Source organism: Mytilus galloprovincialis, chromosome 6 (genome assembly GCF_965363235.1).
Source record: "Mytilus galloprovincialis chromosome 6, xbMytGall1.hap1.1, whole genome shotgun sequence".
NCBI classification, from domain to species: Eukaryota; Metazoa; Mollusca; class Bivalvia; order Mytilida; family Mytilidae; genus Mytilus; species Mytilus galloprovincialis.
Genome location: NC_134843.1, coordinates 18,546,602 through 18,570,443, shown reverse-complemented (window position 1 = coordinate 18,570,443; position 23,842 = coordinate 18,546,602). Strand labels below are relative to the sequence as shown.

The window sequence follows — 23,842 nt, the reverse complement described above, 5'->3', positions numbered from 1 at the left end:
GACTGCCTAAGAGAGGGGCCGCTCCCGTCACGCTTCAGTGATTCCCCATATAAGCAACCAAATTTTGTTTATCAAATTAAAAATTGGTATACGACAAAAAATAATGAATCCAAATTTTCTGTATTAGGTATCCAATCAAAATAAACTTTTATCTAATATAGCGAACGATTACACAAACAAATAGACAGATGCAAACATTGAAAAACATAACTTCCTCGTACTATAAAAAAGCATAAAATGAACTTTGTAAGCAAGCCATATGAACTTGTCATCAGCTGATTTGTTTAAAATCAGGATTGATTGTTGGTTGCTCGACGTCCAGTGGCAAATATTCAGGACAATTTTAAATTAAGAAATTACATATAAACAACAGTGTAATGATTGTAATAAACTTTAATAATTGTAATAACAATTCAAAAACATATTTATGAAATAATATCATGCTACACTCACTGTAATATAAATGATTGGAAATGTAAATACACATCACATATTGATAGTCAGTGAAACCAAAATCTTTCAGTGTACCAGATTTCTTACTTTTATTAAGAGCCATTTATACTACTTAGTTATGAAATAAATATCATTATAAGATGTACACTCCATTGAGTGACCAACACACAGAAGCATAAATAAATAATAAAGTAAAATTAAAGGTTTTGAGGGCTTTGGATTTCATCTAAAAAGACATAATCCATATATAGAAAAAGAAAATGACCTTTTTTCATTATTCATACCTCAAACTTATTTTCAAGCAGGCAAAGTCTGGATGAAGTTTCAGAAAAGACAAAATATTTTTTCCCATAGAGTTTATCCAGCTGAAAATTAAAAGATCTATATACCTGATAAACATGATAAAGGCAGTGGCGGATACAGAACTTTTTGTAAAGGGGGGTGGGGCCCTGACTGACCTAAAAGGGGGGGTCCAGTCATGCTTCTGTGATTCTCTCTATAATCAACCAATTTCTCCCATGAAAGGGGGGCCCAGAATAAATAAAAAAGTATAGTTCCAAAAAAATATCAAAGGTATAATTGGTACTAACATGACTAAGTAGAAAGTACACCATATTTATAAACAGTCAACAAAATCTTGGTCAGCCATTGTAAATGTGAAAAGTAAAAGCAACTGAAGAAAAATTGTGGTTATACGGGATCTCATACGCTTATAGCTTTTATATGTTAGAAAGAAATGAAATCAAAATAAAATAAATAAATAATTTACAATATTTTATGGTCACATATAGTGACAATTATTTCTGTCCATTTTATTTAAACTTGGCAAATTATGAAACTTAAATTAATAATAAATTAAATCAGTGAAGTTGGTTAAGTCAGCACATATTGCATCATTGACATCCAAGAAAACAGATTTGGTTTTCTTTGCTAGTATTTTTGAGTGTATTCCTCAACTTGATATAAGAGAGAACAAAACAAAGAATTCACTGCTTAAAATGCTCTCCCCCCCCAAAAAAAACCTATAAAGATTTACACATAGTAAAACCATTTAGTTCAGGCATCTTTAAATAAGAAAATGGACTTTATATCTAGAAAAATAAAAGTCAGTGTTGCTTTCAAAGAGTAATTCTAAACAATAAATAACATATGTCAAGACAGGGGCAGATCCAGATGAGATTTGCTCTTAATGCTTTGAATTCAGAGATATGTTAGCCAAAAATTGCATTTTACCCCTATGTACTATTTTTAGCCATGTCTGCCATCTTGGTTCGTGGACGAGGTCATTGGACACATTATTGAAACAACATACCCTTAAGATGATGGTTTACTGGGGTAAAGCTGATGACCGTAACTGCATTCACGGTCATCCCAAGATTTCTGTGTGAATCTTTTATAAATTTTAAATACGTCGTATCAATGTAAACTTTGTAAAGAAAATGATATAGAAATAAAATTGAGAATGGAAATGGGGAATGTGTCAAAGAGACAACAACCTGACCAAATAAAAAACAACAGCAGAGGGTCACCAACAGGTCTGTACCACACTGTAACAGACAATACAGATACTGACCTAATTTTTCATCCGACATCTTGGGATGACCGTGAATGCAGTTACGGTCATCAGCTTGACCCCAGTGATGGTTGCCAAGTTTGGTTTTTGTCTAAGTAGTTTCAGAGGAGAAGATTTTTTAAAAAGATAACTAAATTTTAGAAAACAGGTTAAAAATAGACTAACTCCTTAATTTGTCTGATTTGTCTGAAAAATTCAGGGCAAATAGATCTCGACTTGATTTAACCCCGCCACATTATTTATGTATTTCCCTGTCCCAAGTCAGGAGCCTGTAATTCAGTGGTTGTCGTTTGTTTATGTGTTACATATTTGTTTTTCGTTCATTTTTTTACATAAATAAGGCCGTTAGTCTTCTCGTTTGAATTGTTTTACATTGTCTTATCGGGGCCTTTTATAGCTGACTATGCGGTATGGGCTTTGTTCATTGTTGAAGGCAGTACGGTGACCTATAGTTATTAATGTCTGTGTCATTTTGGTCTTTTGTGGATAGGTGTCTCATTGGCAATCATACCACATCTTCTTTTTTATATTGATTAACAATTTTATTCCTGTCAGATTTGCTCTAAATGCTTTGTTTTTACAGAAATAATCCAAATTATTTTAACCCCATGTTCTATTTTTAGCCAAGGCGGCCACCTTGGTTGGTTGGCCAGGTCATCCGACACATTTTTCAAAAAAGATACCCAAAGGATGATTGTGGTCAAGTTTGGTTAAATTTGATCAAGTTGTTTCAGAGAAGAAGATTTTTTTAAAAGATTACTAAAATTTAAGAAAAAGGGTTAAACATTGATTATAAAGGGCAATAACTCCATAAGGGATCAACTGACAATTTTGGTCATATCGACTTATTTGTAGATCTAACTTTGCTGAACATTATTGCTGTTTACAGGTTATCTCTATCTTTTATAATATTCAAGATAATAACTAAAAACTGCAAAATTTCCTTAAAATTGTAGCACATTTTTTAAATTAGATACCCTAAGGATGATTGTGGCCAAGTTTGGTTAAATTTGGCCAAGTAGTTTCAGAGGAGAAGATTTTTGTAAAATTTTACGGACGACGGATGCCAAGTGATGAGAAAAGCTCACTTGGCCCTTTGGGTCAGGTGAGCTAAAAAGGGGGGCTGTTGTTTCCAATCATATTTCAATTTTCAAATGCATTGATGTCCAAAAAAAAAGGGGGTTTCGTAAAATAGATTATAGCGAAAATAATGAATCCACAGTAAGTTAGCATATAAAAGTGTATCCTTCCTTTTGTCTCTCGGTATATTAAGGTGTATACCTGATTTAGAACACAAGGAATATCTCTAAACATTCTACTCAAAGATCAAGAGCAAATAAAGTTATCAACTACTTGATATAATACAAATGTTAATCTGAGGTAGCAACAACCACAGACATGCACTTAAGAAAACAAAGGTCAAAGCACATATCTAGTTACCAGTAACATAATAATAAACAGTTTGTTCATCTGAGGTAGCCCCTAGCACAGACTCTAATACACTTGGATCTACTAATATAGTATTATCATCTTGTATTGTGTCCTCCTCAACCTCATCTGACTTTGAGGTCTGGAGGTAGTATGTAGTATCCTCTGAACTGACTCCTCCTACATTAGCAATGTCTGTTGTGATTGGCTCAGAGTGAGCTAGCTGTACTTTGATTGGTGCTCCATTCTCTTGGGGAATGATAACAGTTTCAAAATCATGAACAGAAACTTCAAAGTGATCACTTTCATGTCCAATTTCATGGTATTTGGTATGTATGGCTAAACTTTCCTTACTTGGCAGCTTTTTATGACATATTTCACAGTCATATAATCCTTCCACATGTGTCTGTTCATGCCTCAATAACTTGTCTCTAGTTGTGAAACCTTTATTACAGTTGGAGCATGTCCAAGGTCTTTCGTTTGTATGTTTTGACATTGTATGAACTTTTAACTGTGTAGATGTTGTGTAACGAGCACCACATCCTGCATATTCACAGAGGTAGGTTTTATCAGCTGGTATCTCACCCTCCCTGATGAGATGCATTTTCATGTGACGTTTCAAATGTTCCTGAAGTTTGAAACTTTTACCACATTTAGTACATTCTAAGCTTCTATCTTCATTATGAATGAGTTGAACATGTTTATTTCTGTTTCCATTCTGGGTAAAAGCCATTCCACAATATTCACAAATATAGGGTTTAATGCCTTCATGTTGGCGAAGATGAATTTGTAATGATTCCTTCTTCCTTAGTTTTTTATTACAAATGTGGCACTCAAACCGCCTGGGTTTGTCTTTTTCCTCCTCGTGAGTTTGACGATGGTATCTTAAAGTCTCCTTCTGCGAGAAAGATCTTCCACATATGTCACATTGAAACTTTTTCTCCTCTAAATGAATCTGTTTAAAATGGCGAGTCATATTTGGTTTTGTGCTGAATGATTGAGAACACTGTGGACATTGATATCGCCTTCCTGCTTCAGGATGTAATGACATGTGATTGTCCAGAGCCCTCATGCTACGTAAATGTTCACCACAAATGTCACATTTGACGAATGATTTCTTACTTTTATATTTGTTTATTAAATGACGCAAACGTTTTTTCTTACTACAATTTTCGACACTTTCAGGATGTTCTTGTACAATATGATTCCACAATCTAGATACAGATTTAAATATCAATGGACATTCATCACATTTTTTATTAAATGTCTTAATACCATAGAAGCAACTCATCATTAGATCTAAATTGGCAGATAACTCTGGATGGACTCTAGCAATGTGAACAAGAACCTGATGAAATTCCTCACAAGAAAATTGACAATTATTACAGCTTAGAAGTAAAGTATTGTTTTCCTGCTCAGTTATAGTTATATACTTTTTAATCTGTTCATTTTGTTTGATTTCATTCAATCTATCCATAGGATCTACAACGGAATCACTGTTATCCATTTCTTCATTCTCTTGTGTGGAATCATTCAGATTTTCATGTTGGTCGTCATCTTCCTCAATCTGATCATCAATAAGCCCAATATCATCCTCATCATCAAAAAATTGCTCTTGTTTCACCTCTGTTACCATGTCAACACCAAATTGTTTCATTATGATACTAGGATGAAATCGTATATTGTGAATGGTAAGATTAAAAGCTTTTTGAAAGATTTTATCACAGAGTGCACAATAGACATCTTCCTGTTTCTTTTCAGGCTTTTTATTTTTCTTTCCTTTATTCTGTGAAGGAACATTTTCATCATGATTCTCCTCCAAAACTATGATGCTATCATCTGACTGTATCAAAGAATTCTCTTGGCTTGCTCCTTCCTTGCTACTGGTACCACTGCTGAGACTATTGATCAAATCTATTGTAGCTTGTGCTACTATATCTTGTTCTGTAGATTCTTGGTCACTGTTCTCAAGTTTAATTCTTTTATTGTCATCACCTTCGTCTCTAGTAAAAAGTTTTCTTCTTTTAACTTTGTGGACTTCAGCATCATCTTGTTCCTCATCAGATAGAGGCTCACTTTTAATTTTAAATTTACCTTTATCCTGCTTATCCTTTTCACAAAGTCTTATAATTTCTACATCTTGCTCTATGCTGCCACACTGCACAATCAGTTGACCTTGAGAAGATGCATTATTCTCTGACAATGTCACTGCAGTCTCCATTACGGACAAAGACTTGGCATTTTTATCAGAAGTTATTTTACTTTCTTTAGCAGACTTAAGCTTGCCTTTAGAAGATGAGTTCTGAGGTTGCTTCTTCTTAGTAGGTGACATACTTTCCTGATTCTGTTCAATGGTTGTCTTTGCTGCATTCCTCTGTAACTCCTCCATACTGACTTCCAATTGGTGTATAATCAGCATGTGACCTTTCAAACTGTGAATTCTAGAGAATGTAGCTTTACACACAGTACAAGTTGGTTTTGTAGGGGTATCTAATGGTTTCTCTTCAGGATTTGTCATGGCATTTTTATTCGGAGATTGTTTTTGCTTGGTTAATGTTGTTTCTGTTTTTTGTATCTTTTTAGTTTGCTTTGATGGCTTCCCATTTGAAATTTCTTTCTTTTTATCTGTCAAGTTTGAAGCTTCTTTTAAAGTTTGAGATTTCTCTTCACCATTCAAAGAAGAAATTGTAGATTTTTCTCTTTGTTTTCCTTTCCTAGTGATCATCTTCTGTGCTACGAACAATTTATCTTGTTTAATTGATTCACGATGAGTTTGTGAATCAGAGGAATCATTTAGACAGCCAGCTACAGGTTGTGCTTTAGCAGAATCATTAAGTCCACCAGATTCAGATTGAGTTTCAGTTGAATATTCCAGACCTCTAGATTCAGGTTGTGCTTCAGTGGAATCATTCAGACCTCTAGATTCAGATTGTGCCTCAGCAGAAACAATTAGATTGCCAGATTTAGGTTTTGCTTTAAGGGAATCAGCTTGATTACCAGTTTCTGAACTATTACTATTTTCATTACTAGCAAGGATTGCATCAACAATTTCATCATGTTCATCACCTATCTTTTCATTTGAATCTATATCTAATGTTTGACTTCTAATGAACATCTGAGGTAGTATACTATCATCAGAGGACAGAGATATGTCTTCATGAAGTTCTTTTTGTGCAGACAAATTGTTACGATTTAATTCTGTGGGTTGTTCTGTACAAATGGTTTCTTTTGAAATTTGTTTTTCAAAATGTTCAATCTTTCGAAGATCTTTTTCTGCTTGTTGTATAGAAGTAATTAGCTCTTTCTCAGACTGACTTGTTGAAAGTCCTGAACTATTAAGCTGTTGATCAGGTTTTTTTGTATGTGTACCTGTTCCAGTACTCGGCTTATGGTCAGTAGTCTGTGTGACTAACTGTAAGTCAGGTAATACTCCAGTATGGTCATCACTTGAATTAGTATTTGTACTGGTACTCCCTAGTTCTTTATCCACTTCATTAGTTGTTTCTACTGGTGTAACTAAGTTATCTAGTACTATGCTACCAGGAATATCAGCCTGGTTAGTTGTTTCATTCTGGTCTCCAAGATCTTCAATTATTTGTGCACCTGAAAAACATATATATTGTACATGTACATGTATCATGCTCCTGACATAAATTCACATGCTTATATCCCCTTAATAAGTTCAAAATTGCTTATCCTTCGGTTTTGCCAAGTACATGCATGTAGATTATCCTTTGGTTTTGCCAAGTACATGCATGTAGATTATCCTTTGGTTTTGCCAAGTACATGCATGTAGATTATCCTTTGGTTTTGACAAGTGCATGGATGAGTTTTGTGTTATGATTTCATACTCTTTCTTTTCTGTATGTAATTTTTTAATATAAATATATCACTATTTTAAAAATGTTTTACTTTGAACTTTTCATGTGACAATTTTCCATCAGCAGCTACTCGACTGAATGCATTTTTTGAGTATATAATATTGAGAATATGATGATGTCATCAGCCGATCAACCAATGTCATTGATGTTGCCTAAGAAAAACGCTCAGTGATACAATTGCCGCCCATACACACATGCTGATTTTCAAAACCATAGATAATAGCTAAATATCTTTCAGGGGCAAAATATTTCAATAACCAGAGGCCCAGGAGTCCCCTATAAAGGATTTCATGATGACTGTGTTATTAAAGCACCAGACTTGCTTCTCAGGAGTAAAAAATATACTAAACAGTTGAACTCTTTGAATTCAGCATTAACTGACTGACCAAATAAGTTAGATGTGTGAAAGATTTATATGGAGCAACGTTGCACAGACAGAGTTGCCCCTGGTATCAGGCTTTTACCATTCACCTTTTGTTGAAATAAGTTATTTTTTTCTGAAGGACAAATAATTTTTTCAACTGTAATAAATAACTTTTTTTTTTCAATGTACCAGAACAACATTTTTTTTTTAATCAATGTTATTTTCATATTCTCTTCTAATTTTTTTTTATAGATATGATAGAGGCAATCTATTTTAATATTATTTTTTTTTTACTTTTTTTTACTTTTCTCTAAATAAATTCAAAGAAATTATTAAAAAAAACCATGCTTCTTCACATATTATGAATGGTAGGTGCCTAGCAAGATTATACATAGTAGTAAACATTTGTATCAACTTCTGAAAAATATTTTACATTATCAAACAAAAACTATTTTCTCTGTACAAATTCAGTTCTAAACATTGTGTAAATTTCAAAAATTTCAGTAGCTTTCAAAAAACATAGGCCTTTGCAATTATGTAAGCCTGAGTGGAAAAGAGTATACTCTTTCTACTCAGGCTTGGCTGTATCATTTGGTGCAAGTTCTTGGGTGAGACTTAGCCAGAAAAATTTGTAAACCCTTACTTTATTTCACATTTTTATAAGTCTTACCAAAGCAGTATGAAAAGAAGTTTATGACTAATTCTGAGTTGACATCCAGGAATTGTCTCCCTTTATCAGATCCAATTTTCATGCAACTTTGACTGGCTGGGTCAGCTGTTACTAACAGATATTCCTGTCCTCTCTGTGTTAGCTCTTCACACTGAAATATGTTTCAAAACTTGAATATAATATTGAAATTATAAAATATTTATGAAATTTTTTTTCCTTTAAGCTATAGAGTTATTTGACAAACATGAACAAGAGGCTCTCAAGAGCCTGAATCGCTCACCTTAATTCTTTTGGTTAAATCTCTCATCAATGATTATTTTGGCTTTTCAATTTATTTAAATGTTTTTTGGATCGTCCTATTTTCTTCAAAAGCCAAAAAAAATAATCATTTTCTCCTATGTTCTATTTTAGCCATAGGAGCTATGTTTCTTGACATACAAGGAAATAAAATATAAAATTTATACTAGATACTCTGAAACTCATTTAACCTAAGTTTGGCTGAAATTGATACAGCAGTTTCAAAGGAGAAGATTTTTTTAAAGTAAGTCAACATGATGAACAAATTGTGAAAAAAGTCTTTAAAGGGCAATAACTCCTTAAGGGGTCAATTGACAATTTTGGTCAAATTGACTTAATTGAAGATCTTACTTTGCTGAACATTATTGCTGTTTACAGTTTATTTCTATCTATAATTATATTCAAGATAATAAACAAAAACAGCAAAATTTCCTTAAAATTATCAATGCAGGGGCAGCAACCCAACAACAGGTTGTCTGATTCATCTGAAAATTTCAGGGCAGATAGATCTTGACCTGATAAACAATATTACCCACGTCAGATTTGCTCTAAATGCTTTGATTTTTGAGTTATAAGCCAAAAACTGCATTTGACCCCTATGTTCTATTTTTAGCAATGGCGACCATGTTTGTTGATAGATCATAACTTCGGATACAATTTACAAACTAGATACCCTAAGGAACATTCAGTTAAAGTTTGGAAGTATTTGGCCCAGTAGTTTCAGAGGAGAAGATTTTTGTAAAAGATTACTAAGATTTACGAAAAATGGTTAAAAATTGACTATAAAGGGCAATAACTCCTAAAGGGGTCAACTGACCATTTCCGTCATGTTGACTTATTTGTAAATTTTATTTTGCTGAACATTATTGCTGTTTACAGTTTATCTCTATCTATAATAATATTCAAGATAATAACCAAAAACAGCAAAATTTCTTTAAAATTACCAATTCAGGGGCAGTAACCTAACAACAGGTTGTCTGATTCATCTGAAAATTTCAGGGCAGATAGATCTTGACCTGATAAACAATATTATTATACCTTACATATATTTTAAACAATTCTATTGGGTGAAACATTATCACGTGACATGGAATAATTCAGTTGTTTTTCATTCAATTGCAAGGAAGGACGAATAACCTTAAAAATTTGCACCAGCGGTGAATAACCCTATTATTCACCGGTGAATAACCTTTTCAGTTTGTTGATTTGTACTTGAGTTACCTCCCATGAAAATGACGTCACAGACGTAAATAAACAAAATGGCAGCGTTCACGTTACTCTGGAAGCCCACCGAGAGAAATGGAAATAAGGCAGTGGTCATGAAAAGAGTGCCAGCAGCCGTGTCTCTTATAAACGGTCCTTTTCAGGGCCATCAATATTTTACAAAAAGATTCTACCTTTGTTGTACATTCGAGAAATTCTAGAACACAAAGCCGTTAAAGGTATTTTCAGCTTGTGTGTTTGTGTTGACTGTTGTGTAAAGTCCAAAAAAGTGTTCGAAAGGCCTTTCCAATGTTAGTTCGGTATAATAAAACAATTGTGGCCCCTTAGAGTCGATGAATATCCAAAATTGTCAACCCTTAAAAGTTATTTCACTTCGGGCTGCGCCCTCAATGAAATAACCTTCTCGTGTTGACAATTTTGGATATTCACCTCTTCAACGGGCCATAATTGTATATTATCCCATGTCAGATTTGCTCTAAATGCTTTGGTTTTTGAGTTATAAGCCAAAAACTGCATTTGACCCCTATGTTCTATTTTTAGCAATGGCGACCATGTTTGTTGATAGATCATAACTTCGGATACAATTTACAAACTAGATACCCTAAGGAACATTCAGTTAAAGTTTGGAAGTATTTGGCCCAGTAGTTTCAGAGGAGAAGATTTTTGTAAAAGATTACTAAGATTTACGAAAAATGGTTAAAAATTGACTATAAAGGGCAATAACTCCTAAAGGGGTCAACTGACCATTTCCGTCATGTTGACTTATTTGTAAATCTTACTTTGCTGAACAATATTCCTGTTTACAGTTTATCTCTATCTATAATAATATTCAAGATAATAACCAAAAACAGCAAAATTTCCTTAAAATTACCAATTCAGGGGCAGCAACCCAACAACGGGTTGTCTGATTCATCTGAAAATTTCAGGGCAGATAGATCTTGACCTGATAAACAATATTACCCACGTCAGATTTGCTCTAAATGCTTTGGTTTTTGAGTTATAAGCCAAAAACTGCATTTGACCCCTATGTTCTATTTTTAGCAATGGCGACCATGTTTGTTGATAGATCAAAACTTCGGATACAATTTATAAATAAGATACCCTAAGGAACATTCAGTTAAAGTTTGAAGGTATTTGGCCCAGTAGTTTCAGAGGAGAAGATTCTTGAAATAGTTTACGACGACGACAGACGACGGACGACAGACGACGGACGACGGACGCCAAGTGATGGCATAAGCTCACTTGTCCCTTCGGGACAGGTGAGCTAAAAATGAATGTATACTTCTAAAATACAACCTTTAATTATAAAACTCTGCTTAACTATGATCTCTAATGTATTTTACTTTTTAATTAATTCCTGTAAATCAAATCAAATATTCTTCAAATTCTGTAATATTTACTCTGTCTCTGATTACTCTTCCTACCATGGTACATGTACATAATAAAAAAATATTGCATCAAGTCAATTTCTTGCTGTCTGCCATATATATCTATATTAGTTGAAGTATAAATCAGATTATTGGTTCAAACTTTTGAACTGTTTTACATTTGTCATGCAGAGGCCTTTTAAAGATTACAAAACACCATGGGTTCATTTATTGTTTAATGTTATTTGATCTGTTATAGCTTAAATCATTGTCCTTTTATTTTAACTCTGGAGGATAGTTGTCTCATTGGCAATCTTACATCTCCTTAAAGTTATTCTATAATAAGACAGGAAATTGATATAACATGATTTTATAAGTGTGCAGTTTTTATTGGTGGAGTAACTGAAGTGCCCTGAGAGAGTCACAGACCTTTAACAAGAAAACGGACAATCAAGATTTGAACTGACCACAGAACTTTGCCAGGTGCATGGTTAGTGTGGACAGGCTAATGATACAGTAATTGAACTACTTCAACTACTTAAACACAGAGGCCCCTACGTCATTAAACAGCAAAGACCAACAAAATTTTAAACTGATTAAAATAAGTCTTTAATGTCTTTTGTTATGTGGATTCATTTATATTTGTTGGATACCATATTTCGTGGGTACAGGGGAACCATTGCAGTCTGCACCAAAAACCTTTTCAACTACATGTACTAGTCAAAAGACCAATATTCTGACATTTTTCGGATTGGGCCAAACAAAGTTTTGCAAAAACTTACTGGTGCGAATGAAATTTTACTCATCTAGGGCATCGGACTAGTGGCTAACGGTGCAGACTGACCATGAATTTAAATATTCAACGAATTACAAATTTTCTAAAGAAATGTATGGAGACTTTGCCAAAACCACAAAAATAAATATCCATGAATATGAAAGTTTTCCTCAAACCACGAAAATTGGTACCGACGATGTAGTTAAAGCAGTATTAACATAATATAACTAAGACTTACTGCTGCTTGTATAGACTTGAATATGTTTGACACATCAGCACATAGTTCTTCTTCTTCTTCTTCCATCTTTTGTCTATCAATATTAAATATAAATAGTCAAAACAATATTAAATGAAACAAGTATGGTTCATCAAGACAACTAACATGTACCAAATTAGTTGATCACATTCAAAGTTGTTGCTTATATAAAGTTGAGACATAACCAATCTGTCCTAGCTTGCTATTTCTGACTATGAAACGGATGACCTGTACAAAGACAGAATACATAATAACTTTATAAGGGGCTCCTGAGAAACCTTAATCTTTCATCTGGCAATACTTTGCTTTTTTTATGTTCTTTTCAACCTTTATCATGCGTTTATTACAATCTGTTTTGGTTTTTATGTGTAGATCTTATCTAGCTGATAACTGTTTTCTCTATCTTCATTTTTAACAGTTTTCTCAAAAATATCTAAAATACAATATTTGGTAAAAATTGTCTTTCAAAGAAGGAATCAATTGCTGATTTTGGTGGACTATCACTACATGTATGGGGTGGACTTAAAAAGAGTGTCCTATAGTAACAATATTTCATCATAGTTAGATGCATTGTAGTACAAAATGTAATGAAATTTGGTATTGTTAAAGGGAGGTTATCCAAAGTTATATTTGGCATATGTTTGGTCTACAATGTATATACATTTGTATATATGTTGAGTACAAATAATATCATCTTGTACAAAATAAAATAGTACAAATTATAATTTGTATTTTGACTTTAAACAAATTACAATTTGAACAAAAAGTGCTTGTACAAAATTTGACTAAAATTCACTTATACATTTTTGTACATGTACATGTACTGTCCAGAACAATTTTTTTATGTATCCTTTGTTAAATTTTTGGTCAGGATAATATTTTTGCTGTGAAATACTCTCCATGACAATATTTTACTGAACAAGACTATTTCCTAATTGATTTTTTCTTTCAGGAGGAATCCTACATCATGAAAATGTGAGTGTTTCTGGATTTTTTTAGCAATATTGCAATCGTCCATGAACAGAATGTGTTTTACTTGAAAGCTGCATTATATCTATATCTGCATTCCACAAAATTTTTTTTTTACATTCCGAATAGGCAAACAATTTTTTCTATCAGACAAAAATGTATTATGACATAAAATTGATAATTTATTGCAAATGCCCAGAGCATTTTTAAATTTGATTTTTGGTGTTTTTAATGGCAATTTTAAGCACTGCTTTTGGGCTACATGTATTTCGAGGATACCAGTTTTTTATTGGTAGAGGAAGCCTGTGACAAATTCTCCAGATTGAAAATTTCACCATCGATATTTTTCCCCTTAAATATATTTGTAATGCACACAACTGTAATGTCCTAGGATCTATTGGCCAGACAGCACAAGCTTCCTGGCATGTATGATTGTTGTTTCAATGTCAGTGTCATCCTGAATGTTACAGGGGCACATTTCTATTATACTTTCAGAATTGTTACTTGGGCAAATTTTTTATTTTCCTATTAGAATTGCCACTTTAAAAGGCCATTGTATATTGTATAATATTATTATTAGAATGTATGTATCAATTACATTTCATAGTTTCATCTGGGTATTTTTGTATTTTATAAATACATGTAGGGTTTATTAGGTCTTTCCACCTTTCCGTGTTGAAAGACCTATTGATTTTGTTCTGATTTTTTTTTTTCTTCCCCCTAATTTTTTTCTTGCGGTGTAAAAATGTTTCAAAAGATGTCGCTTAGTTTTTTTGTATATGAGATCATACAGTCTATACGCTTTTGAAACTCACCCTGTTTAACCGAACACTTGTCTTTGTAAGAGTTATCTCCCCAAACACTGTTTTTCTTGTTATCAGATCTCCTCCGCAACCGTAAAAGAAAGCAACAAATTTATTTTTCCAAATTGCTCGTTATATCCTCAGGATGTTATGTTTTATTTTGACCAAAGCTTTACGAAGACCCCATATGAGAGTAATTTCCCCTTTTGTATTAAAAAAAAGTGAAATAAATTAGTAACTGGAAAACCATAAGTGATAGAGGCCTAGGGTCTTTTGATTTGAGGCCCTTGCTCAAAAAGTATGAAAATGAGGTCAAGGTCAAAGGTCAAGGTCATGATTAAAATTTTGATTTTGGCTTGTTATCTCTTATTTTCAGAAATCATTCAAGATATCGACAAAATATTTTCACACAATTGTTAGTTACGACATGTCGTAACACATAAATTTTAGTCGAAAGAGTACGTAGACATTTGACGCGAGTTTTCCCCCTTTTTATATCTAATATCATACGTGTGGTAATATAACTCATTTACAATATAAAGTAGAGGACTAGAGTCTTTTGATTTGAGGTCCTTGGTTTATAACCTTGAAATTGAGCTCAAGGTCATATGCTAATTAAACGTTCTAGATTTTGACCTTTGCTTTTATCTCATATGTACACATAATAAAGCCATGGGACTTTTTGCATTAAGTTATAAGCAATGTGACATTAAAAAACAACCGGAAGTGACCTTTTGTAAACCGGAAGTAGCTATTTTTTGTACTAAATCAATGTAAAAGTATATAGAACCATATATTTTTGGAATCAGTGTAAGTAAAAGATTATCTCCCTTTTCTATATATTTTATTTATAGAAACCATATATTTTATGAATAAGCGTTCAATTAGCTGTTATTTGGCGCTAAAATTGACATTTAAAACCAAATTTTAATATTTTTATATAAAAAAGGTCTCAACTGGTGGAAAGACCATCAATGGTTCTCTGAACAATTGGTTTTTAATTGTATAATGCTTTTTTCTAACAAAATCACACTGTAAATTACTGTACAAGTTACATGTATTTCAAAATAAGACACATAAAATATTGTTTGCGGACAATATTACACAGGGGATATCACATTATTTTATGTGATTATAACTGCTAAGAAACCCACAAACTTAAATGTGCATTGTGCAGACGTTAGTAAGGAACTTCTATACACCTTATCGCCAATCCCGGCTGACCTGGGCGCTTGAATTTTTGACGCATACAACAATTACTTTTCCATTGTGGTGTCAGATATTTTGTTTTATGACTTTTACGATAAGGTGTATTGTAACCCCTTTCTGTTATGTTGCTGTTACTCTATATAGTTGTGTACCTAAATGTGGTTACTGCAATACAATTATACAGCTTTCCACTTTTGTTTTTGTGCATTCAAACGTCTGTACAGCTGTACTGACAGTACAGGCTGACGAGTACAGCCTACAGGGCCAGGGGGACACACTTTACATTTTTTGCCTCAGTTTTTCTTTTCAAACATTTTTTTTTTACAATGGAAATATGCATAAGTTGTATTTGATCGATTTCGAACTTGTTGCTCTCTCATTTTATGAACATTTACCTCAAAACTATCTCAATATTCCTCCCAAAACAAAAATTTCGAACTTTTTTACTAACCGGAAATGCAAACAGAATTATAACGAAAAAACGTTTAGGCATGGCATCCATATTCCGGAAATTAAGAATGTCATTGGACAAAGAATAAAATCGTGTAGAATAAAAAATTCCCGAGGCACATAGATAGATAGATAGATAATTTTATTAACCAATCATGGTGCCTAAAATTTGAGCTATATTATCAAATGAATTACAAAATAAAGCACAGAAAATGATTAGAATGATTAAAGTACATTTAAACAAAAAACACATGAATACACATTTACACTAATTAACCTGATATAAACCAAGTTATTGACAAAACATAGTTGTTATGGATGCCACTGTGACCTGGAGAAATTACATAATTTTTTATAGTTCTAGGTCTATGGGAGACAACTCCTGATCTATAAGTATAACGGGAATTGATTGTCTTCTTGTGCATGTGTAATACATGTACGTGTAGGCGTAGGTATTTTTGGCGCCAAAAAATTACGTTGTAAAGTGACTGTTTTATATAGTTAATTCTAACCTGTACTTCTTTTTAAGGGGTTTTTAAGGGAAAAAAAATTGCATAATTTTGTATTTTGATAAATATATTGATTTTTATGTAGTTTGATTGGCTAAACAAACGTAATCGTATTTCGACTTTTGTACCAAAAATGTTCATACTCATAGCCCTTCAGTCATAATGACTATTTCAATATTTACAAACAAAATTATGTGTTTCTTTTTCTCATTTGATAAGTGAGGTCCAACACTTAGAGTTTCGTTGGCATGGACAAAAGGACACAGGTTTCCTAAAAGGATTTTTCCTGGCCGGCCACGAAACATTCATTTATTCAGTTATTCAAATACAAAAGGTTAACATTTATAAGTATATAATTTTGTTGAACAATGGTGTTATTGTTTTCACATTGTATAGTGTATTATGTATTATTTGAAGTGACTCTGTGGTTACGTATAACCACATACTTTGAACGGCAAAATTATTTCATTTATTGATATTACTTTTACTTAAGGATCTTGACATACTATGAATGACTAAACTATTTTATTCAATAAGACTACTTTTTCTGTTTAGTCTGTTTTTTATGATATACATTTGACGTGAAACTGTACTTATGTATCCCGTCATACTTTGAACCACACCATTATTTTATTTATTATTATTACTTTTACAGTTAGATCTGGTTTTTGTTATATCTACTTTACGTGAGTCTGCATTTATGTATGCCGTCATACGACAAAATTATTTTTATGTCTACCTGTGCGAATTTCAAACGCGCAATTTTACACCAGTAATGAATACCTTCTATCATTTATGGGTAGACTTTACATAGATAAATTCAGCCGTATTTGACGTGAAACTGTACTTATGTGTCCCGTCATACTTTGAACCACACCATTATTTTATTTATTATTTTTACTGTAAGTCTGTTTTTTGTTATATCTACTTTACGTGAGTCTGCATTTATGTATGCCGTCATATGACAAAATTATTTTTAGGTCTACCTGTGCGAATTTCAAACGCGCAAATTTACACCAGTAATGAAAACCTTCTTTCATTTATGGGTAGACTTTACATAGATAAATTCAGCCGTATAAGAAAAGCAAAATGAGAATGTTAAATTTGATGTATGCCTACTTTGTTACATTTGTTGTTTATGTAGTGATATTAAGATGATAACACAATATTGACTGTTGTACCCCTATTTTTGACATTTTTACTCTTTGAGTATGTTTGTTTTGTTCATGCATCGTTGACAATGTAATGGAATTTGATGCTACTGTCATACAAGTGAGAGGTTTAGCTAGCTATAAAACCAGGTTCAATCCACCATTTTCTACATTAGAAAATGCCTGTACCAAGTCAGGAATATGACAGTTGTTATCCATTCGTTTGATGTGTTTGGACTTTTGATTTTGCCTTTTGATTTTTGATTTTCCTTTTTGAATTTTCCTCGGAGTTCAGTATTTTTGTGTTTTTACTTTTTTTTTTATATGTTTATATTGATCATTTGTCTTATTAAATCGGCAGCTCACAATTTGCAGTACTCGAGCTAGTCAACAACATAAGTTTGTGTTGTGTTTTTCTTTAAATAGTTGAGTTTAGATGTATTAAGTGGAAAGAAGACCTAAATTGATATAACTATCTCCAATCGAACTTGTAATAAAGTAATACAACTTATTCTGCGACATATCTTGGTTTATATCTAGAAATTGACAATAAGGGCTGTTTAAGGTGGTATGGGTGTCTTTTCCTGTATAATCACAACCTATAGCTTGAGAAAATGCACGGTGACCTATCATTTTTATTATTTTTTTGAATATATGTCAATATATATGTACGTTTTGGCAAAGTATGAACAAATTCTATCATTTTTACTTTAGACTCCCATACCACCTTAAGATTCATTACTTAGCCGACCACTTGCATAACAATTAGAAAACAACTGTGCCGATAAGTTGAAGATTTTCAGAGACATATTATATACGCATGTGTATATATGTTTCTGAGATTACTATATTTTTTTTGAAATTGTAGTAATTTTGGAATTATGATCAAAGGTGTTCCTCAATGTTCCATGCATGGACCTATGCTTTTTAATATGCCTAAATGACATTATAATATTCAATAATTTGGTGTAATTGACAATAGTACTTTACAGGTATACGTTTATACTTAGGTTGACGAAATTAAACACCTTTATTATTGTTTGCTGATTTTATTATACAGAGTTAAAAAAAAAACAAAAACGTGATAGTCTCAAAATGCTTGACTGGGTTAAATTCAATTTAATGAAAGCTATTTCATATGAGTTCCAAGCCGCCTTGACATATTGGTCGTATTGGTAAAACAATATCATAGTGTTTTTCTGCTTAATCTGATATAACTGCTTATATCGTGTTTTAAACTGCTTAATATTTGTCAATAATGATTACTTTCTGTACTTTTAAAGTAAGTTTTAATATTTCTGCAACATATACAATACTTTAACCCTTTCCATTGAACATAATCTGGTTATCCTTCTGGAGTAATATCGATCACGGATTTTGGTGACACAGTGTTGCTTATCAATTTTCTTGATTATGACATTGCCATAAATCAAGCTCATCTTTTTATGCCCCCTTCGATCATATAGCGCCTCACATATTCAGGCATTTATACATTATAAGCAGTAAGCCTTCCTGCTAAAGGTAAATTCTGAAAAGAAATTCGAACCCTCCAAATATATAAAGTGTTATCATCACATATATCATAATAAGATTTTACCAATCTGATTGCGATCGATTTTTAATTGCTATAAACAACAAGGCGGATACCACTAGTAGAGCAGTGTTTGCTTACCCTTCCACAATCTTTTTCGATGGGTTTGTGGTTCTCAGTTTTTAGTTAATGTAAAGTGTATTTGAAACTGCCAGTCTGGTTTTGTCCACCGACAGTAACTTTATATATAACAGGCGTCAATAGGAATAGAAGTACATTTGTCAACCTCATATTGGTCAGTGCTGGAGTAATTAAGTGTTTATATTTATCTTACCTCCTATACATTTCTAGGAATATGATTGGTTAAAAGCGTCCGCGTGGAGACCGTGTATATTTCATATTAGGTAAGTAGGGAGGCGGGGCTTATTTCATACACGGTTAGTAGTGGTGTTACGTCCCTTCATATTCCATATTAGGAAAGAAGGGAGGCGGGGCTTATTTCATACACGGTTAGTAGCGGTGTTACGTCCCTTTATTATAACAGGCGGTACTGAGAAAAAATCTTAAAGGTTTTAACAGACAACGAAATTGGTGATTAAGATGGAAATAAATTCATAAAACACATTTAAACCTAAGTTGTTATTGTTGGCATCTGTTTTTGTAGGATCAAAGGAAGTAGTTTCTTAATGCTAACAGTATTGAAGACTTGCTCATTTTGATAGGTCACTAGTAGAAATTTCACACGTTAAATAAGATAGTCGATAAGATAAATTCGTTACATAGTGTGCTAGTGACGTAATACGGTATATATGGGGTCAGTAAATTCCATATGGGGATTAGCTTCGCTCTCACCCCATATGGAATTTACTGACCACATATATACCGTATTAGGTCACTAGAGCACTATGTAACTAATAGTATTTTGGTGCTGATTGTTATGGATTGACATTAATATAAAATGATACACAGTTTTTTTCTAAGGATTTTGATTGTCCCTTTGATATATTCTGCCCTCCTAAACATCATTCATACATAAAGATAAAAAATAAATTGCAAATAATTACTATAGATTGCCTCGGTAGCAATTGACGATAGAATGTAATGCACCCCTAACGACACACTGATAAGTTTAGTAAATAAAGGTACCAGTAGTACACCGCTGTTCAGAAGTCATTAATTGATTAAGAGAACACATTCGGTTTACAAACTAAAACCGAGAGAAACACATCAACAATAAGAGGAAAACAACGTAACAACAGAATCACCTAATTGCAACGCAAACAAACGCCACCATACATGACTGTACATGCCACAATGCCACCATGAAATGAAGATCGTTTGCAGAGAGTCTCCGAATCACCAATTCACCAATTCTTGAAAGTTTCAAATCTTATCGCCTTTTTATTATTTTATAATTTTTTTTTTAAGATCAATATTTCATGTTTTAAATCGGATTCCATTGATAATAGTTTGCAAGGGAACTTCCACCAAACATCAGTCCTGTCTTGTTAACCAAAGTGCCTGTAAGCACTGAGGGTAAAGATTGCTTCAATTTATCTGGGGAAGTAAAACTAAATATTACATTGGTTGCTGTTGATTAAACATCAATTCAGTTATTCTAGACAAGGGAAGATAACTCCAATTTATAAAGGACATCATTTATGTTTTTAGAACAGATATAAGTTTCTTGCACCTTGAAAAAGTTATGTAATTTTCTTGACACGTGTAATATCATTTTGTGCCTTGAATATCTGAGCATATATTACATCAATAAATTTCTGGAAATTTTCATGGATATGATGTATAGAATGTTATGATCAATGCACTATATTTTGTCAGTCCCATTAGGTTTTGATTGCATTTCATGCAACTAGCCAGTCAACACTGAAGTTGTGAATTCGAACCCCACTTGTGTGGGTGCACTCCGCTTCAATCAAAATTAACTAGGCTTAGATATAGGAAGATGTGGTATGAGTGCCAATGAGACAACTCTCCATCCAAATAACAATTTATAAAAGTAAACCATTATAGGTCAATGTACGGCCTTCAACACGGAGCCTTGGCTAACACAGAACAACAAGCTATAAAAGGCCCCAAAATTACTAGTGTAAAACCATTCAAACGGGAAAACCAACGGTCTAATTGTCAATTTTCCTATCGAAGGTCGGTGGTTTTATCTGGGCATTCCGGCTTCCCCACCAATAAAAAATTGTCCACCACGAAACAGACCAAAAACGGTGCTTAAAAGTGGCGTTAAAACACAGAACATCAAACCAAATCAAATCTTTAGGATAATTTGCACATATCATTATAGTCTGACCTTGACCATTTACCATCAGTTTATATTATCGATTTTGATGACATTTTAAAGTGAATTCAGGACCATAACTTTTAATCATTTGACATTTGGAATATGGTTTTAATATCTCAAATGAATGTCTAGCATACTGCTTGTAAATGACAGCTGACACTGACCTTAAGATTTAATAATCATTGTTTTAGAAATTTTTGTGTCTGGGATATAACCTTATCCCTTGATTGATTGCATGATTGTTGCTTGCTTCAAGTCCAGTGGCAAATATTTCATGCATATTCAGAAATCAAAGTGCTTGTAGCTCTGAAGGGAAAGTTGCTGTTATTTATCAGCATTGTTGTAGTTCAATCAACTACAATTGTGGACAAAGGAAGACAACTCCAATTTTTACTTTAACAATGACATCATTGATATTTTTAGGACATATCTTAGATTCCTGCACCTTGCATTCGTTATTTAATTTTCTTGACAATTATAACATCATTTGTAACTTGATTATCTGAGCATATATAATGGTTTACTTTTACAAATTGTGAATTGTGAGAGAGTTGTCTCATTGGCACTCATCTTCTAAATCTATATATTTCATTGATAAATTTATCTATGGACTACAGATATGATGTTTAAAATGTTATGGTCAATGCCTTATATTTTGTGCATCTCAAAAGTAGTGATAAACCTTAGTTACAAGATTTAGATATCAAGTCAGTACCAAATCTACAAGGTAGGACCAAGAAGGGTGAAGGGGCGGAATATTTGGTCTTCCACTGCAAAGAAATATTGGGTAGATGGCAGATACTGTGCCAAGCAGCAGCAGGCCATTTATAGAACCCTCAGTTGTTGCAATGATTCTTAAATGTACAGAGAGAATCTGAATTACAGGGCAACTTATTTTCGGCCACCATGTACTAGAGTAGTATAACATTTTAATTCATTATTTCCTTTTATCAATATGGCTATTATTTTACACTAATAATTTTGGGGCCCATTATAGCTTGTTGTTTGGTGTGAGCTTAGGCTCCCTGTTGAAGTCAGTACTTTGACCTATAATTAGCGTTCTACATTGTGACCTAGAAGGAGAGTTGTATTGATGGCACTTATACCACATCTTATTACTTATTTTGTGATCATTGTAAAACAATCCTCATAAAATCCTTCTGCTTCCCTCTGCTAAATCAATTCCGTAACAACCCAACTGTTTACCAAAAAAAAAGCCCCAAAAACATATCAAATGTAGGGAACATAGACTCCATCAAAAACCAAGAAATTACATCAGATTGTCTGGAAGGGTAGTAATATCCCACTCTGTATGTATGAGCCATCCACTGGTTTGAAGAAATATTCTGTTACAATTTATTCTTTGTAATACACAACTGATTTAAAATGTGTTAATGAAGAAGCCAAGTTTTAAGCAGACACTGAACATTCTTACAATTTTTCATCAGTTTAATGCATTTAAGCTAACCATTATCTTAAATATTTACATAAGAATATTCAATTATCAATGGCAAGTCCTAGAGTATTCACAAAGTAGAGAAATATTTTTAATACAGAACACACTTGTAACACTTGTAAAACAAATAATATTCAAATAGTTAGCAATTTACTAAAACATAGACTTAAATGCAAAACATGAATTTACAGTATTTTACAAAAGTAAAGTCCTAAACAAATAATGAATTCATTCGATTCACAATTTATTGTTAAATTTGGAGATTTTGGTAACATCCAGCAAGTTATCTCCCCTTCATTGAAATAATTTTGTGAAAAAGTTTTCCCCTCTTACAAAATTACCATTTTTTTTATTCATGTACAACTGAGTAATTGCAGTAAATATATTTGCTTTGTCTAAATGCAAATTTAAGAACACTATACAGACTTAAACAACCAGCAACAAATAAAAATTCAAATTTAAAAAGAATAACAAGACTGATCCAGTACTTATTCAAAGAGCAATAAAGACCCCCCCCCCCCCTGGCCATACACTAAAATAGATTCACAATTAGCATGATTAATGGAAAATTATGATTTTTTCAGCTGATTTGAAATTTTTGAACTTAATCAAGGTAAGTATTGTGGTTCTAACAGCATTTAAGCAAAATTATCTCAGTTTTCAACAAATTATATGAATAATGTACATGAACGCTTTATTAAAGATGTGCAAATAAAATGCATAATTACAAATAAAAGCGCTTGTCATGAGCACTAGAGGGTAGAAATATTTCATTAATTCTTCATTTAGAGCTGAAAATTAAACTTTGCATTGTGTTACACTATGAATTGGTGATCGACAATAATGGACAAAGGAAGATAACTCAATTTTTAACTATAACTTTAACAATGACATTATTGATTTTTTAAAAGCAGCCACATAAAGGTTTTCTTTGTATGATTGCAATCTTTATCCCAATAAAAGACTAACAACATATATCAATGTCAGCAATATGTACTGTAAAAAAGAATAGTTTACACATTATTTACATGATACTAAACTTTGTTTGACACACATGTATTCATCTATATATAACAGTCACATGACTTTTAAAAACTTGACAATATCAAATGAACTCACCACATTTATCCAAAATGCAAATTTGAATTAGAGTAATTAAAAGTTT

The 23,842-nt window shown here is 32.6% G+C and overlaps 1 protein-coding gene across 1 annotated transcript; it reads right to left on the bottom strand.

The window, feature by feature from the left end:
• Positions 1-375: 375 nt before the first annotated feature.
• On the bottom strand, positions 376-15,758 carry LOC143079118 (uncharacterized). The gene is made up of 4 exons (XM_076254308.1): positions 15,665-15,758; positions 12,271-12,343; positions 8,370-8,520; positions 376-7,057 (listed from the first exon to the last, which is right to left on the bottom strand). Exons 2-4 carry the CDS (start codon positions 12,334-12,336, stop codon positions 3,459-3,461), a joined length of 3,816 nt encoding a protein of 1,271 aa, XP_076110423.1. The 5' UTR covers positions 12,337-12,343; positions 15,665-15,758; the 3' UTR covers positions 376-3,458.
• Between the last annotated feature and the right edge of the window lie 8,084 nt (positions 15,759-23,842).

What these genes read in the sequence shown, in the direction of transcription:
- LOC143079118 (XM_076254308.1), bottom strand. Translation starts at nt 12,336, where the DNA reads ATGGAAGAAGAAGAAGAAGAACTATGTGCTGATGTGTCAAACATATTC. An exon ending in TCAAGTCTATACAAGCAGCA is followed by an intron (nt 8,521 to 12,270) that starts GTAAGTCTTAGT and finishes AACATATTTCAG; the next exon opens with TGTGAAGAGCTAACACAGAG. An exon ending in CTTCTTTTCATACTGCTTTG is followed by an intron (nt 7,058 to 8,369) that starts GTAAGACTTATA and finishes TATGTTTTTCAG; the next exon opens with GTGCACAAATAATTGAAGAT.